The sequence below is a fragment of the Pyrgilauda ruficollis genome, unplaced genomic scaffold, assembly GCF_017590135.1.
Source record: "Pyrgilauda ruficollis isolate IOZ18807 unplaced genomic scaffold, ASM1759013v1 scaffold96, whole genome shotgun sequence".
In the NCBI taxonomy this organism is placed as follows: Eukaryota; Metazoa; Chordata; class Aves; order Passeriformes; family Passeridae; genus Pyrgilauda; species Pyrgilauda ruficollis.
The window spans coordinates 1,567,512-1,585,420 of NW_024531710.1; the positions used below are offsets into that span (position 1 = coordinate 1,567,512).

Here is a 17,909-nt window from a genome sequence, read left to right on the forward strand (position 1 = left end):
TGTGCCTTTTTTTTTCATTTATTTTGAGTAAGTGACAGAGATCTAGATAAGGTAGTATTACCTACAGTTCAATACATTCAGCAGTAAGGTACAGAAGTAAAAGTCCATGCTTCTGAGTATATTAACATTCTTTTGTTTCAGACACACCTGATAAGCAGAAGACCCCGAGGATTCCAGTGTCAGCTGCGTTATTTGAATCTATCATGATCAGACTAGAAGTCACTAAAAGAAATCCATGCATTTGCAAAAACTGTGATTTACTATAATAGAGAGAGTGACTCCACTGGACAATGTGCTGCCCATCATGATGTAACTGAGCAGCCTGGAGACATCATTTAACAAGGGGAAAAAGATGAAATGGAGAGTAAAAAAATGAGATATATATCTAATCTACAGTTGTACTCATTTTGCTTTCTCTACAGGTAAGATAAATTTCAGTAATTCAAACCTATGGAAGACTTTAAAAAGAAATGTTGTATTTGAAGAAGAAACAAGCTATCTGAAGTATTTCTGCAACTTGCACACAGAGAAAGTCATTGATGCATTGCTTAACCTCAGTAATACTGGGAAGTTAAAGCTCTTATATTAATGAATTAAAACAGATAATCTTTGCAAATTCACTGTGCAAGTTATGATGGGAATAGAGGAAACATGGATATCCAATGTCAGATGTAACTGTGTAACTGAAGAAGAGTAAATCCGTAACTGCTATTATAAAAAAAAAAAAAAGAAAAAAAAAGGTCTGCCTGATATAATTTCCCTATTTGTGAGCCTTTAAAAGCTACACAAAACTAAGACTGTCCTGCAGATTAAAACATTTTGAAATAAATATTCAATTATATATAAATTATTACATAAGTAATCACTATTATAATTAGTGCAGGGCTTCTCTAAAGGAGATCTGGGAGGGAGTATGGGAGAAATACATATCTGTTGTTCAAATTTATAATCACTATAAAAACTTTAAATTATTGAAGATACCACAGTTTACATTAAAACTTCTCACCTAAACATGTTATATTTCATGTAGTAATTTAAGCAAACAAAAACTTCCTAAGATTTGCTCTCGCCTGCTCTACTCCTGTATTAGGCCTACAGGATGCAATTATATTATGAACAACACTGAAAAAACTTTAGTGTTGGAAAACACCCAACTATTTTAGAGTCTTTTCCAGAAATAAAACTATTAAGAAAGGAAGAAAGGTGGCATTGGAATCAGTGTAAAGAATGCATTTTAATGGAATAATTGGAAAATTGCAAGTTCGTTTTCAATGATCTTAGGCAAAAGGAAATACAGAAAACTCTAAGTCCTTGCTGCTTAGAGTTACACATGGTTTTTAAAGTGAAAGAACTAATCCAAGGTATCTTTCTTAAGTTCAATTAAACAAATGTGAAAATCATTAATCATCTCCATTTGGTTCCACAGCATAGTAATTTATAGTAATATATATTCCTTCAGAAAGATGCTCCACAAATTCCTTCTGCCTGTGTTTAAAAATCTTAATTCTGAGAAACACCCAGATACAGGAAATAATGAACATGTCTGTAAACTCACACACTGTATCGAATTCTTCATCAAGAGTAAAGAAATCTGAATGCTCCAGCCCCTTAGAATACTTAGCACCTTGGGAACTCAGTTAACTGCCTTTGCCTTTCTTTCCAAAGCTGATGGAGACATCAATATACATACATGCTTTAGGCATTTTAAGGCTTATTAAATGCTCATGTTGGTATCCCAGAATTATCAAGCTTTAAAATTTAGCAGCAAATTCCACTGAAAATTTATAAAGGCTAAACATGGCCAAATTGCTTTTCTTAGTTGTATATTAGATACACAGGAAGTTTAACTTATATTTTTATTATTTTAAATTACTCTGGTGAAATTTCAGACTTCTACAACACACTGAAGAGAAGTGATGAAAATTCACCTTTGTCTACTAAATTGAAATAAACAACTCTACTGTATAACTGCAAATATGTAATATTCAGTATAACAATTGATATAGTAGTTTAATAATTGGACTACAGTGATCATCATTAAAAAATTGAAATCCTTCTATATCACAGTAGGTGTCAGTGTCTGCTTTTTTGATAAATCATACATGCCATGGCTTAAAATGGTTCTTTTAATCCTGACCTGGCTTGGCAGTAACTCAGTAGACTGGCAATAAGCAGACTGACTTCTATGTGTCCTGGGAATGCCATGCTTTAAGATAAAACTAATTTTCTAGTTCTGGATTTTTTTTTTTCACTCTATCAGAAACATACCTACAAAGAACATGCATGGAAACAGAGCTACTGCAAAATTTAGAGCCAGATCAATAGGACATAGCTCCAAAAATACTTTATGCATTTGTACTGCCTATATGGGTAGGGACTATTATACTTGCCCATTTATGAATAACAGGAATAAATAACACAAGTGATCCAATTATTGAAACCAGAAGAAAAGCCCATAAGAACATTCGATCAAGCACCTGAGCAATGTATTTCCAGTCTTCAACAACCTAAAACACAGAGAGCACATGAGTTGGTCAGTGTGTGCAAGAACAGGCAAAAACACAGTAAAAAATCCTGCAACTCTTAATTATCTCAAGATACACTTTTCCAAACCATGTCCCTATGATAACCCTCTGGAACAATATTTTATAATTATACTGCGAGTTAGAACTGAAGCAAGCTTCCCTCTGTGAAGATTGATAAGCTATGTAGGTTTTGATGCAGGAATTGACCCTGAGAAGCACCAAACATCCTCATCTATAGAGATGAGACTGGCCTGCCATTTTCTAACATACTGCAGGATACATGACACATGACATCACAACGTGGAATTCCCAAGGAGGAGTTGGAAGCAAAAGTTGTAAAAAAAGTCTCCAAACACCAAAAACACCAACCCACAACAAAAAAACTAACCAGAAAACCAAAACCAAGCCTGCCAAGTAGTAAATAAATTTTTTTTTTTAAATTGTTAGTACAGAGCAGTTGTTGTGTTACAAACAATTGCTGAAAGCTGCAAAGAATTATACTGGGGAGAATACTCACACTAGTTTCAAAACTACTTTCTTTTTTGATAAAATTATTCATATCTATACACAGTTTTGCAAGTATTGCAGATTTAATTGTGCAAGCAAATTAAAACTGTGCCAAACAATTGTCTTGGATTTGAACTGGAGCTATCCATGTTTCCCAAGCCTAATGCTTCCTAAGATGTAAGGCTACAATAGCACTAGCTGTCTAGTGTTTATTAACAACTTTTACAATTAAAGCTTGCATTCTCTGGAGCCCAGTAATAATAAAACAGCTGAATCCCCAGACAGCTGTATATTAATTTCCAAGGTTTATAGTAACAACATTACACTTGAAAAACAAAATACTTACTACTTGTCACTCACAGTCAACACTTAATTTACAGGAAATTATGCATTTAATAGCAAACTATTATATTTCTGTTGTTCATACAATGCAGATGCTGCTTTAACAGTACAGCAGATACATTTATTAAAAATCTAGGCCACATCCCTTGTGACAATGTCAGAATCAAGTCCTGAGAAGGCACATCAGAGGAGGTACATTACTCCAAGTCTTGTATGGGAGAACACACTCTCAGCAACCAGAGCCTTCTGAAGACAGCAATTCCCATATAGACTGAAAGAACCTCAGGCTTTGCCATCAGGAACAGACAGTGCACCACAAACTTCTATATTTCTACAAACTTCTACATTAGGCTGGAAATAGCATTTAAGTCTCTGATGTACCAATGGTGCTAGCTTAAAGAGCATGTAAAGAAAACAGATTTCTAATGCTCTTACACAAATGTTGTAAACATTCATTAAGGATAATTCAGAGTGCAAATACACTCTGACACTGAAAAAAAGCCTCTGACATCTTTTGATAAAACTTAGGGCAAATAATAGTAAGGGTAGAAGAGAACACTTAGGAAGTCATTGAGTCCATGTTTCATCTGAGCACAAAATGGCCAACATATGGCTATAGCCTGTATATAAACTAATATAAGCTAGAGCACTCAAACTGTTTTTATTTGAAATTGAAAGCTGCAAGATAAGTATTGGCAGTATATATTTGGAAAATATAAGGCAAATGCATTTTTCAAGACAGCCTTCGAGTACAACATTAAAGTGAAAAAGATCTCCTTCTCTTGTCATCTCAGCGGTGCTGGAGGGAACAGTTACAGTACATGCTCTTGTCACAGACAAGTGTCTCACAATGTGTAACTAGTGACAAGAACTATTAGAAAACAGCAAAAGACTTCTGAAGACCCCAAATACTGTACTGTATCAGCCAAATAGTCTCAGGATTGTACCATATTCGCACTTTTTTCCCAGTGGAAACAACTACACAACTTCAGCAAAGTACAAAAGCTGGGAATCTGTAGCACATCTTTAATATGCAACTGCACAGTAAAGGTCTTGGTTTTCTAATTTGCACTTGCACAAAATCAGTGCAGCAGGACCGACACACTCACCTCGCGAACTTCATTCTCCTTCATCACATGTCTCGTAATGTAGCGGATGGAATCCAGAGCTGCTTCCAAGGTGTTCCTGGATGATTCTGATCCATTCATATTTGCTGTTTCCTCCTTCTGAGCAAAGTACCTATCGACGTGGCTTCTCATACAAAGCAGCTTGGGCAGCTTGTGCAGAAATATCTTGCGAACCCAGGGTGCCATGGCGTTGTGTGTGGACGAGGAGCGGTGGTGGATGTTGATGGCAAAGACAGTGATCACAATGGACAAGGTCACAAATATCATAGTAAACACCAAATACTCTCCTATGAGTGGGATAACTTTAGAAGATGATGGAATAATTTCTTCAATAACAAGAAGAAAAACAGTCAAAGATACCAGTACTGAAGTGCAGAGTGAAATTTTTTCACCTTCATTTGAAGGAAGATAGAAGACAAGGACAGTTAGAAATGAAAGCCCAATACAAGGAATAATGAGAAACAAAGTGTAAAAAAGTGGCAAACGTCTAATTATAAATGAATATGTAACAAAAGGATACCAGCAGCATCCATCAGTCCTGTTTCCTTTGCTCCCTGTTGCAGTCACTATTTCCCATTCTCCATTATCAAAAAAGTCTCTTTTGTCTACATCATAATCTTCAAGAATTAGATCAACCTGTGAGCCGTCATAAGTCCAGGAACCAAATTTCATTGAACAATTTTGAAGGTCAAAGGGGAAGAATGTTACATCAATAGTACAAGAACTTTTGTAGTTTGCAGGTGGAGTCCAAGCAATGGTGCCATCGTATTTTACCACAGTTTTTGTAGATGTTCCCTCAAAACGTCCATCTGCACTGAAAGAAGAGAGATAAATGCAGGCAATTACAATGGGGTGTGGGGATGTATTTAAAGAAGAAATGATGCTTCGTTATTGTCATTTCAGCTGTCTATCCCTTGATAGCCAAAATTTTGTATTGTCTTCATAGTCAACTTTTTCCCCTCAAATCTGAAGCTAACATAGGTAAACAGCTTTGGAAGACTGAAGAATATTTTCAAGTCCTGGAGAGATCTCTGTAACTTTCTATGGTCCCAATGACTTATGAAACAATTGTAAAATCCTGATTTTTAACAGCATGACCCAGCTCTGGTGTTTCTATTAGTAAGAGAGAATAAGTACTTTTAAATTTAGCCAAATCATAATTATCGAAGAAAAAGAGTCACGAAACAGGTAAAACAATACTTGTGCCCAAACTTGAATTTACAATCACTGCAACAGCCTTTTATCCTGACTCGACAAGTCAGGAATGTAAAATCACTGTATATGCACCTAAGTTGTTCAGAAAGGTTAATTCAAAAGTTCTTGTTTCTGAAATCTGTTAATTTCCAAAGAAAAAAAAAAAATCAAAACCAACCCAACCTCCCCTTACTGTTAAATGCACCTGACTTTAATTCCATGCTGAATATGACCTACAACAGCATAAATTAGTTGCTTCTCTCCCATCACACTACACTATTTATAGACAGCACTGTGTAAGATATTTTTCTCCAATAAAGAAAGAAAGTCACACAACAAAATTGAAGTAACCTTTTCAAAGGGACTAGAAATTCCATTCAGAAGTAAAGCAAAACATTTGAGCACTTAACATGGCAACAAAGTCTATTTGCATTCAGAGGCAAGTTCTTCCACAGGTTCCTAGCCCACTAAAGGTACACATTATCTATCCCGTGAGCCTCCTAGAAGCAGTTTGGTCAGCAAAGTTATAAAGTAAATGCATTTTGTATGAAAAGATTCAAACCTTACTTGTCATACAGCACAATATCTGGAATCCAAATAGAATCTGATGGGACACGGATAGATGTTATTCCAGCATAGTCTTCAGGATTCCACCTTAATTTCACATCTATCCATTCCTGTGAATATGTGAGATGCAAAAATCATTATTATTGGGAAGTGGATTTCAGCAGGGTGATACCAGATGAAAATAGATAACAGGACAATTAACAACAGTCAAATTGAAATAACATTGGCATAAAACAATGGAGTTGCTGAACAGGCACGTAGTTACCTCATTCAGTATTTGTTTTCTGTTATTAGAGCTGCTTGACAATGTTTCTGTGCAGAACTTAAGATATGATGTTCTTTTTTCAGAGCATGTATTTGTAAGTAAGAACTATTATAATGTAATTTAATTGTATAAATTAAATTTGAAAAAAGCTTGTTCTGGATGAATACCAATGACTGGAAGCTAATCAGAAGCAATTTAAACATTTTCATTATAAAAAAACCCCATCATGTTCCAACTCTTAAAACTGGTTCAGCTTCAAGAAGATCTGCAGAAACTATTACAGAGGGCACAAAGAATCATCAGTCCACATGGCCATCTCATATTTGCTGACTAATCTCAAAGTTTTCCTGAAAATAAAAACTTGGCCTAAAATTACAGTTAATGAAAAGAAGGAAATGGGAAGCAAAAGGAAAAAAAATCAAATAAACAAACAGAAAGGAATTAGCCCAAACAAAAATAATTCCATAAGCTAGTAAGTACACCCAGCATCTGCAAAGATTCTTCTCAGTGAAATTAAGAATGATTTGTGAGCAGCATTACCCAAGTAAATACTGGCAATTAAGTTTAGCACTGGACTCTGACAATTACAAAGCTTAAGGCTTTTTCCTGCCCAAACCCAAATATACTTAAGAGAAAAAAGTATTTCCTTCTAGCAAGCATATTTAACTTTGAAAGTGGAATTCTACAATAATGTATATCAAATAATTTCAAATATCCCACAGGAAAAAGACCTCAAAAATATTATACAGAAGAATACACCAACCATACTTTTCTTAATAAAGCTTTTGAATGAAAACTTTCATACTGAAGCAGCAATTTATGGTTGGATATATACACCTTGGTATATTAAATGGCCATGTAATGCCATATCATATTACTTTTAATTTGGTGAATTTTTATTTACCTTGTTATGGTTTTCTTAAGAGATTTGTCACAATTAATCCTTTAAATAATTTCCAGGGACAGTCTATAAAGATACTATGTGAAACAAAATTTCATGCAAGAGCTAAGTTTTTTGAATATACATTAACTAGAAAAGTTTCTCCTAAATTTTGATTTGCAGTTATGAAGCTTCAGAAATCTTCATCAGTATTTTACACATACCTGTTTCAACCACACATTTGTTGTCATCAATTGATTTTTCTCATCCTGTAAAATAAAGCATATATCACAAAAAATAATCTATCCATAGGAAATAGCTGCTTTAGTTCACAGAGGCCTGTAACTTAAAATACAAAACACACTGCTGAAAGCATTCTAATCACTATGTATGTTTATATGAGAACATTATATATTCATCTACAGGGCATTTTTATTACACAGATAATAATTTAAGATGCTTAATCTATTGTGTTTAACAGGCACAATTATTTCACATGAAATTATGCTCCTTTTAAAATCAGTGGAAAAAGAAATACAACTTATTTACTACATACCACATCCACTAGCTGAGAGATTGCAAGGCCAAACTTGATTTTTATTGTGTCATTCAAGCGTTCCACTGGACGAACCCATCTTTGATAGTCTTCAAATAAATGCTTAAACAAACGATCTTCACTTTTAGCAATAAAAGAAGGTTCAGATACAGCTATATTAAAAAAAAAAATTATTAACACTGATTCAAATGAGAAGTGTACATCTGCATTCTTGTGTCCAAACAGTTACAGGTTGTTTTTTTTTTTTGCATAGTTCAATTTCTCATCTCATCCCCTTCTCTCTAGAAGCATGCCCAAGGTCATGGAAGTAGAATTTTATGAAGTTACCTGGTTTTATTAGCATCCTCATACCATTATCACGCTTCTAAAATTGATGACTCAAGAACATTAAGATAATCTCAGCAGGCAAAAAGCTCTTATATCATTTACCCAGTGCCAAGCAACTATGGAACTCCTCTAAAACAGAAAGCTGACCTATGAGGGACTGAAGTTCTGTCAACCTACATCCACATCACACACCTGTAGTATATTGCATAACTTGCAACCCAGTTTGAAACTTCAGTCTCTAAATGTATTTATGTATTTTTAATGTTTAATGTATTTCTTCTAATGTTGGGGCACATTTACCATGTATAAATTTTGCTGCACTTGTAGAACACTTTCCCTCACACTGCCTTGTATCTTAGATGCATATGCCAAACTACTTACCAGTGGACTCTCTACCCATGCTAATGTTACACTGACTGGAATGCACCTTTCTAGCTCTTTTTCATAGCTCTCGAGGGGTAATTTTGGGGAAGATGGAGAGATGGGAGGAAAAAAGGGAAGATGTGAGTCTAGCTAAATAACTTGAGTAAGAACAGCTTTCAAAGGTGTTGTGAAACACCTGAAGATGGCTGCTGCCTCGAGAAGCACAAACTACAACATCACCTTGCACAGAAGGGTCTGCAATCCCCAGAGATAAATTAGAATGACCACCACAAAACACTGACATGTTCTACATAAAGATTTTTACTACTTACCAATGAAATTTTAAAAGGAACTACTGCCAAAAAAAGACCTAGCAACCATTATCATTAGTTCAAGGGACAGCATAAACAAAAGAAAGGAGCTCACCACCATCTCTTTTAAATACAGACTTAAAATATTATGCTATTACATAAATCTATGGCACAACCTCTCTAGAAATCATGTGCTCACTAACAGCATCCATCTAAAAAAAGATACATCAGAAGCAGAAAATCACCAGAGAATGACATAAACAGATTAAAACCAGAGACAGTCATCCATACAAGGAGAGATTTAAAAGATTAACATTACTTTGTTTGGAGAGGAGGTGAATTTAGTCAACATAACAGAAGTAGCTCAACTAGGAATGATACAAGCAGCAAAACCGTGGTGGTATCTAATCTTTCTCATAAAACAAGCTAAAGGAAACAAAGTATCAATTAAAGGTAGCATAAATAATGTCTACTTGAAGTTCATTACCATCAACATTCAGTAAATCAGCAATTCATAGATACTGAAGAGGACTAGGATTTCAGAATTGCCTGGGATGACTACACTGTATGTCAGGTAGTGTCACACCTGTATAGGGCATCAGTTCTCATTTCCACAAAACTTGCTGAAGCTGCCTCAGAGCTGACAACACTTCCATGACCAACACTTCCATGACTTGGTGTTTGTGGCAGAGGCTTGGCTGACACCCCTTAAGCCATTAATTTGAACTGAGCTAACCCAGTCCCACATGACTGCAGCCACTGCAGCCTGGACAAACTAAGATGGGCAGTCCAAGTTTTAAGCTCCCTTGCATTCATTGAAGTGCGACTGCTGTGCTGCAAAAGGCTCCATGTACAGGTGCTTTGGTCAAAACAGCCAAAGCACTGCAGAGCTCAGCAAGGCAGTTCCCTACCTTTGGCACTGCAGGTGTGGGGCAGTCCAGCAGAAATACTACTGTTTTACACACTAACCAGATTTCTCTGAAATGTCATAGTAGCAGCAAAAGCAGAATGTAGCATAAGAAACAGGATCAGCACAGGGGGAGCAGCAGGACCCCTTTTCCTACAAGTCTTACCCTACACTAACATGCTGCTGAATGGCTCTTGCTGTGGGCCAAATCAACATTTGGGTTTTAAGACAGGTCACCCTTCTGTTTCAAAATACAAACCTTTCTGACTTGTGGGATGTGCAAAGAACTGATGGGCAACTTACACCATGCTGCTGAGATAGCTCAGGTGGATACAGAAAAACTCACAGGACATAAGAATTGCTGCCAGAAAGGATCCAGCAACAGAAGGCTGCACATGTACAAGTTATCTTGTAAATATACAAGTGCCAAAAATATATTTAACTGGTTCAGTATATCCTCATTAGCCAAGGATTTATTCTTATTTGTAACTATAGACAGATTTGCCAAGCCCTACGTTTTACAGACATCCGAAAGAATGCTTCCTGAAGATACAACCTAATTTCTCTATTTCTATACCCCTATTTCCTGAATTATGAATGGTTTTGTGTATATTTCAGCCTAATATTTCATAAATACTTCATTTCTATATTAGCATTAATTACATTTCCCTCCTCCAGTTACAACTCTCAACTGAATTTAAGACTGACAATGCAGCTGGATATTATCTCTCAATTAATTGACCTTGAAGCAATGCAGAGGCAAAGTTGCACTTTCACCATTTCAGTGTCCCTGTAAGACGACCTCCTGTGCAACGATACAGCATCTTCAGGTTACATGTTCTTTCCAGATGAAGCTTCTCTTAAAACACAGCATCTCCTCTGCTATGCTAAAAGGGGACATGTTTCTTTACTGCTTTTATATACTTAGATTATTTTTCAAACATTTTATACTCAGACCTATAGTATACTCACTGATCTATTACAATGACCATTATTTACTAACAATATAGTTCAATTATTTCTTTCTTTCTTTTTCTGATCACAGATGTATCCACACATTTCAATATTTCTAGTTTGTTCTCTTTATTAATACACTGGGGCAAACTGGTCTAGAAAAGACATCTTGAACAAAGGAGAGCTCCATGAGGAGGCTGGAAATGATAAGAGTATATTAAGACTTGGCAAAAACAAAAAAAGTAATCACCCGTACCTTGTACATTTTATTTAATATGGCCATTCAAATAATTTGTTACACAGACTGCATATGTTTTACATCTCTTTTCCACGTATCTATGATTTTAAGATTACAACAAGGGGCTTTCTTAGTTACTCCTTGTATTAACATCAGTTCAAAAAATTGTGAAGAGCTGGTGACAAGGGGAAAAAATGTAAAGAGAGGAAAACAGGTTTTAATGGCTTAAGGCAGCAGAGTCTCTATGCTGGCTGGAGAAAAACAGAAAGAGGTTAAAACCTATGACTAGCAAGATTAGCAAACAAACAACTCAGAGTACAATCTCATACTAAATCAGATGGCAAGAGATTATAGCAACACTCACCCCTGCCTCCAGCTCAGAGTACTAAAAAAGATCTGTAGCCTTTCAAGGGCACTTCTAAGCTGGCTTGTATTTGTGTGTCTTCATTTTTATTGAGGTCAGGGAACCTTTGCAGTTTACATCAAAGGTAGCTCTCTGCACTGTTCAGTGATAACTCCCAAAGACAACATTTCCTTTATTATCTGCACCTTAAACTCTTCTCACTGCCCCTCAGTGTGTAAGTCCATATTTAGCAAGAAAAAAACACCAAAAAACCACACCTAAATCGTATATGAGGTTGGATGGCCCAAATTTTAATTCTGCACAAAGGAAACAAATGTTTATGCACAAAGCAGAGTAATTATTCAATTTTTTTAAAACTCTGAAGTAGCTGGAGAACGCTTTTGACAAAGGCTAAGTAAAAATTCTAATGAAACACTTGACCTTGAAAACATTGTATTTAAAAATTCGGTTCTACCACTTCCTCCATAAGTATTTAACAAACTTTTTTATTAAAGTACTTTGGAAGAACTATTTAGAAAATTGGGTGAAACATTACATGGGCCTCAGATACAGGAATAGCATGATGAAACATGTACAAGTCTATTTATCTTGATAACATTCTGAAGTCAAAATTTCACATGGGCTGCTAATGGCTGACATTTTAAATGTTGTAGATAAGAAACAAAAGATGGGTTTTACAAAAGAATAACACTTTTGTAATTTATTGTGCCATTATGGGATTCAATTTCCTAGCATCTTAATATGATTTAGCAACATTATTCCTTTTATAAGAATTACCAGTGAAATACTTGAGTCTAAGAGCCAGAATGGCAGTGCAGGTGTAACACTGGTCCTTGTACATTAAACAGTGCAGTTCAAAGCATTTTCTAATTTAAACAGTGTAACTCAAAGCATTTTCTAATTGACAGAATTAAGTGTTAATGATTTCAGGTTATCTTTGCATCACTACTGGGTGCAAAAGGAGGCCCATGGGGAAAGGGAAAGGGTCACTTTCTAGAAGTGTAATGTTAACATGCATATTGAGAAGTAATATATTATTTATAATCATATACCATTACAGCAAAAAAAAAAAAAAACCAAACAAACAAACAAAAAAACACTGCTAAGGACAATAAACATTGCAAAATATCCATACTTCGCAGTTAACATTATATTCTTTAATTCTGGGGTATTATAACACAAACCATTATCCACAAATTAACTGCTACATACTACAACTAATAATGTGCTTAGAAATCTGTAAGGTGAAGAAATATATACAATATCCCTGCCTTCCATACTCTAGGATATTTATTGAGATGATCTCCCATCATTATTTCATTAGGTAGAAAAGACAAATAATGTATTAAATTAAAGTTTTATTTTATACTGATTCCTCTGACCCTTTGAAAAGAATCATGAGCCATACTTCCTGCACGGTCTTTAATTTTTGGCCTACTTTTCCTTCTATGCATTAGCAATTGCCCAGAATCCAATCACAGTCAAGAGCTTAATTAACAGCAAGCATTTAGAAAGATCACAATCATCTTAACTAGGATGTCTGTAAGTCAAAGTAGCAATACTAACTTTATTCTATTTACTGAATAGAAGTCAGAAAAACCAACTATTACATTCTGAACTTCCCAGAACTATCTTTTCCTCCCCTGTTTAAAAAATAAAGGCAAACCCTATCACCACACCTACAAGCATGGAAAAGGTGGCTTTAAAGTTACTGGGAAGATTTGTGCCTTCTCTCTAAACTAGAACATCAACCTCCAGCCAACCAGGAGCAAAATAAAACAACAAATATTGGACATGAAACTGTGAGGAATTTTGAACTGCAATACTGCTTAGTACTTACTGTGAGAAATGAAACACTGGAGATGGGAGCTCTTTTTCACAGTGGCAGATGCTAGTTAATGTTGATGAAGTTGATAGGATCTTAATTTGAAGTGTCAGTCTGTTGTTGAATGTTGAATGTTTGCTTTTGGTTGCCACTGTTAAGTGCTACTATCTTACCCTGTGTTTGCATCCCTTTCCATCAGGAACCACTTCCCCTGCTCCCAGTGGGACTTGCACCCGGACTGAATTTAATGAGGAGATGTTGGTACGATATGGACTCTCTCAAAAACAACAAACCAGCACATAAACTATGATTTTAAACTGGCAGCACTACAGGGAATCACCCACCATGGACCAGAGCCGGATTCCGTCCTGTCACCATGGCTTGAGGAGTACTCAGTCGGGATGACACTCCTAGGCTATGAGCCAGCATTGCCTTCTGAGGCCTCTCGTGGTTGTCCTGTGGGAGCAGTGGTGGTGTGCGTGACCTCTCGGGTTCCCCACCCAAGAGCTGTTCTTAATAAAGGCCTCTTTAAAGGAGCTGATCTCCTGGCCCTGTTTATTACAGCTTGGCTCCCCGTCGGGGAATTGAACCCCGGTCTCCCGCGTGACAGGCGGGGATTCTAAACACGCACGGAGGCACAAAGGCTGCTCACATTCAATTCAAATTTAAAATGTTAAAGGTACAACTTGATAGTTGTAAAGGAGAATGAAACTACCCCCTAACAGCTTAGCAACAAGGTATCATTATGGCACATATTTCTGAATACATGTACAACTTTGGTTAGTAACCATAATAGACTAGCACGTAGTTTGTAAACTAACCAAGAAATAGATGTGAACTGACAGTCCTTAGATTAAGAGCTAATTGGACCACCAACCATTCCTTTCTGAACATCCGTGCTAAGTCTGCAGCACGTGCCAAAGAGCTTCCTGTGCTCCCTAGGACAGGACTGCCAGCAGCAGTGACAGTGACCTGCAGCTGTAACTGCAGGCCCGTGCTGTGCTGCAGCACTGCTGCCGAGCTCACCGACACACACCGTGCTCCCCTCAGCTCCCACAGACACAGCTGGGATCCCCCTCCAAGCAGGAAAAGGCTGCTTCATGCCAGCCTGCCCCGGGGAAAATCCTGTCACACTGAGGGCTGGGGGACCTTCCTGTAACAGATCCAGGATTTTGTCCTCCCTCTTTGTACCACTTTTAATCATTCCATCATTTTCACTGATTGCTGGCCTGTCGGTAAAGACTGAAGATGGACTGTGAAGCATTGAGGAATGCTGAAAGCGAGCAGCAAAAAGGGTGTATGGAAATGCAGATAGCACAAGGAAGAACAAGTATGTAGAATCTGATAAGTAGAACCATTTATAAATTTAGAGGCCACGTGTCATGGAATTAAACACAAATCTGAAATGTACGTAAAAAAGACCTTAGGGAAATAAGAAACAGGCCAGGGCTTCTCACAAGCTGCCAATGCAGCCCTGGGTGCTGCAGATGTTGGGCACCAGTCTTGCCTTCTGCCTCAGGAGTGCTTTGCCCGCTCAGCTCCATTCCAGTCTTGGATACACTGGAACACAGAATCCTAGAGCTCACAGAAATCAGCTATATTGCTCAAAACCAGATGAGGAGATTTCAAAACCTATAATATCACACAAACCTTGGGTTTTACCATTCTAAAACATGGGAAACTATGCAAGTATTTCCTTTCACAGTTCCTTCTACAAACCAACACAGGTATTTCTCCACAAATCAATGCTCACATTTATCCCCCTAAGAGCCTCTACAAAAAGCACATAGTTTTTTAAGAGAAAAATCACAAGAAACCCATACAAGCAGGAAGGTTTGCCACTCGCTGTTGGGTAGGGAGAAGGATTTGATCTGTTAAACTGAGTGGAAAACACTTGGGTGCACGAAGTGCCAGGGAAACACCATCACAGGTCTGCAGCACAGCACAGCAGGGCTAGGCTAGAGGTTGTTATTAACCTCAACTCCATTTGGGCATTCCAGTCTCACCTGTTAGTTGAAAATTCAGAGCAAGAACATAACATACTTTAACTGTATTTTAAATCAGCAAGTATTTTCTCCTGACAATTCAGAGTTAGCCAAGATAAAATATTGGTTCACTATTAACTGAAGGAAACCAAATTAATTTACAAGCACTCTTATAGCAAATTTCATTTTATTTTAGAAAAAAAAAAAAAACAAGTTATGAAAAGAAACTTTAGCCTCACTGTATACAATCAGTTCTCAGTGAAGTCAAAACTGCTGGCTTGTGCCACAAGGCAAAACCTGGCTTACCCTGACTGCAGGTAATTCCATGCAGTCATATAAATCATATAATGTAATATAATGATTTTGTATCTTCTGTCATGAAGAACAGGAAAAACACTACTTTTCCAAATGCTGGGACAAAGAATAGTCTTTTAAACCACATTCAGCAATAACAGACTGAGTATTTGTAGGCTGAATTAAAACCTAGATGTTGATACAATCAACACCTTTCCATTAATGTTTCCATAAACGATATTTACAACCACTTTTTCAATTTTCAGTTAATATAAAAAAACGCTCAAATTTATCTTTCATTAATTTTCTGTCTGCCTTTAATTGTTGTAGTTATGCTTTCAAGACAGTCTGCAAAACTCTTGGGAATGCACTTACAAATTATGTAAGTGCAACATTTTGAAACAACTGTTTCTAAATAAATCTGTAGAAGAGAGGTGATTTTGCTCCTTTAATCTTTGTGTAATTCTATAAACACTCCAGCTTCACATGCTATTTTACATCCTTCAACTCGGAAAGTTAAATCCTGATTGAATTATGAGACTGCCTCTTTTGAAGTCAAAGAAATGATGCATGACCAAAGTACAGAGAGTCATGTTATAAATTCTTAAGAGGGTTGTTTTCATGTGCAGTCACATCCATATGCGAAATTACAGTTATTAAAATACATTCTGCAAGTTTACCTCGGTACCAGATGTAGAGCATGCACCACAAACCCAACTGCACCTTCTCTCAAAAAGTGAGCAGATTAAAAACTGAAAGCTATGGCAGCCGAGATCTTTAAAGCGTTATACATAGACACGTTTAGAAACTGTATGTAATGTAATGAAATGTGAGGCATTCAAGACTGATAATGCACCTGAAAAGCTGCAGTTTTGCAAAGACTTTCCCCGCTCTTGTGCGAGGGGGCGGCCCCGGTGGGCCCGCTGGACAGCGCTCTCGGCAGGTCCCGCTCGTTCTCCCGGGGCCAGCGCAGCCCTGCGATCCTCCCTCAGCAGCCGCCGCCGCACCCGGCACCAGCCTTACCTGAACCTCATCCGGGAAAAAGTTGATGGCGCGGAAAACGAAGCTGGCGCGCAGAGACCCCATCTCCGACAGTTTTCCCCTCTCGCAAAACCCCGCCTCATTCCCCTCACGAACCGCTCCCGCTGCCCGTGTTCCCAGCCGGGCACGGCCGGGCAGGGCAGCGGCGCCCGCAGACCCTCGGGCCACGGCACCGCCCGCCCCATCCCCGGCGGCCCCGCACAGCGCCAGGCGGGCTCGGAACCCCCGGCCGGCCGAGCCCTTCCCTCCGACACCCTCCTGGCTCCTCACCGGAGCGCCTTTCACCCTTCACTTCTTCCCAGGAGCCCCGCCGACCCCCACCCCCGGAGCCGCCCCGAGGCGCCTTACCCGCGTGTGAGGCTCCGGGCTGGCCGAGCAGGGGCGCGCAGAGCCAGGTGAGGAGGACCACGGACGGAGGGCGGCCGCAGCACAGTTGCGCTCCGCGCCCGGCCATGGCTAGGGCACGGCCCCCGCTCCCTCCGGGCCCGCGGCGGGAGCCGGGAGCCGAGAGCCGCTGGGGCCGGGCGGCGCTGGCCCCGCCCCGTGGGGGCCGTGAGGAGGCGCGAGGGGCGGGAGCCTCGGAGCGCGCGGGCCCGGCGCCGCTCTCGGCCCGGCGCGGGAGCCGGTGCCGTCGGAGGAGCTCCCGGCACGTACCGCGAGGAGGAGGCGGCGGCGCTGCGCCCGCAGACTCGGTCCCGTGCCCGTCCCGCCGCCCGGGAGCGGCTCCTGGCGGGGCCGAGCAGGTGCGCGCCCGGCGGGGCCGCGGGGGCTGTCCCGTGCGGCCGCGGCTGCAGCGCCAGCGCCCCGTAACCGGCACGGCACCGGGCAACGCCTGCTGCGGCTGCACCGAGCTTTTGGGAGGTGCGAGTGTAAGTGACTTCTGGCGAAAAAAAAACCTTTTCATTTCCATTGCGTTTGAAACACTCGGTAGGGTTTTTTTTTTTTTTTTTTTGTGAGTTTCTAAATCGGTACGATTTTTTAAAGCTTCTAATTTAGAATATTTTGGAACTTTTAGTCTAAAATAGATAAACTAATGCAAGCTAAAAAGACTTAGGATATTTCCACATCTTTAGGTATATTATAGATATACAACATCTGTAATAAATACTCTGTACAAAACACCACTTTTTTCTGTATCAGATAAATAAAATCTGTTACAAAGGACAAATTCCAACATACACACTGTGAAATTTAATCAGTGATTTTTCCTAAGTCATCCTAATGGCAATGTGTAGTGTACACACTGCCCAAAAAATAGAAGCAGCTGGCAATAATACATTTTTTACATCTAAGACAGTGTTTAATATTTCATAGAGAGAAGAGACTTGGAAAGAAGG

At 38.7% G+C, this 17,909-nt stretch overlaps 1 protein-coding gene across 1 annotated transcript; it reads right to left on the reverse strand.

Moving 5' to 3' along the window:
• Positions 1-17: 17 nt before the first annotated feature.
• Positions 18-17,080, reverse strand: CHRNA5 (cholinergic receptor nicotinic alpha 5 subunit). Its single transcript, XM_041489804.1, has 6 exons — positions 16,921-17,080; positions 7,964-8,115; positions 7,632-7,676; positions 6,263-6,372; positions 4,484-5,315; positions 18-2,507 (listed from the first exon to the last, which is right to left on the reverse strand). Exons 1-6 carry the CDS (start codon positions 17,024-17,026, stop codon positions 2,346-2,348), a joined length of 1,407 nt encoding a protein of 468 aa, XP_041345738.1. The 5' UTR covers positions 17,027-17,080; the 3' UTR covers positions 18-2,345.
• Positions 17,081-17,909: the final 829 nt, after the last annotated feature.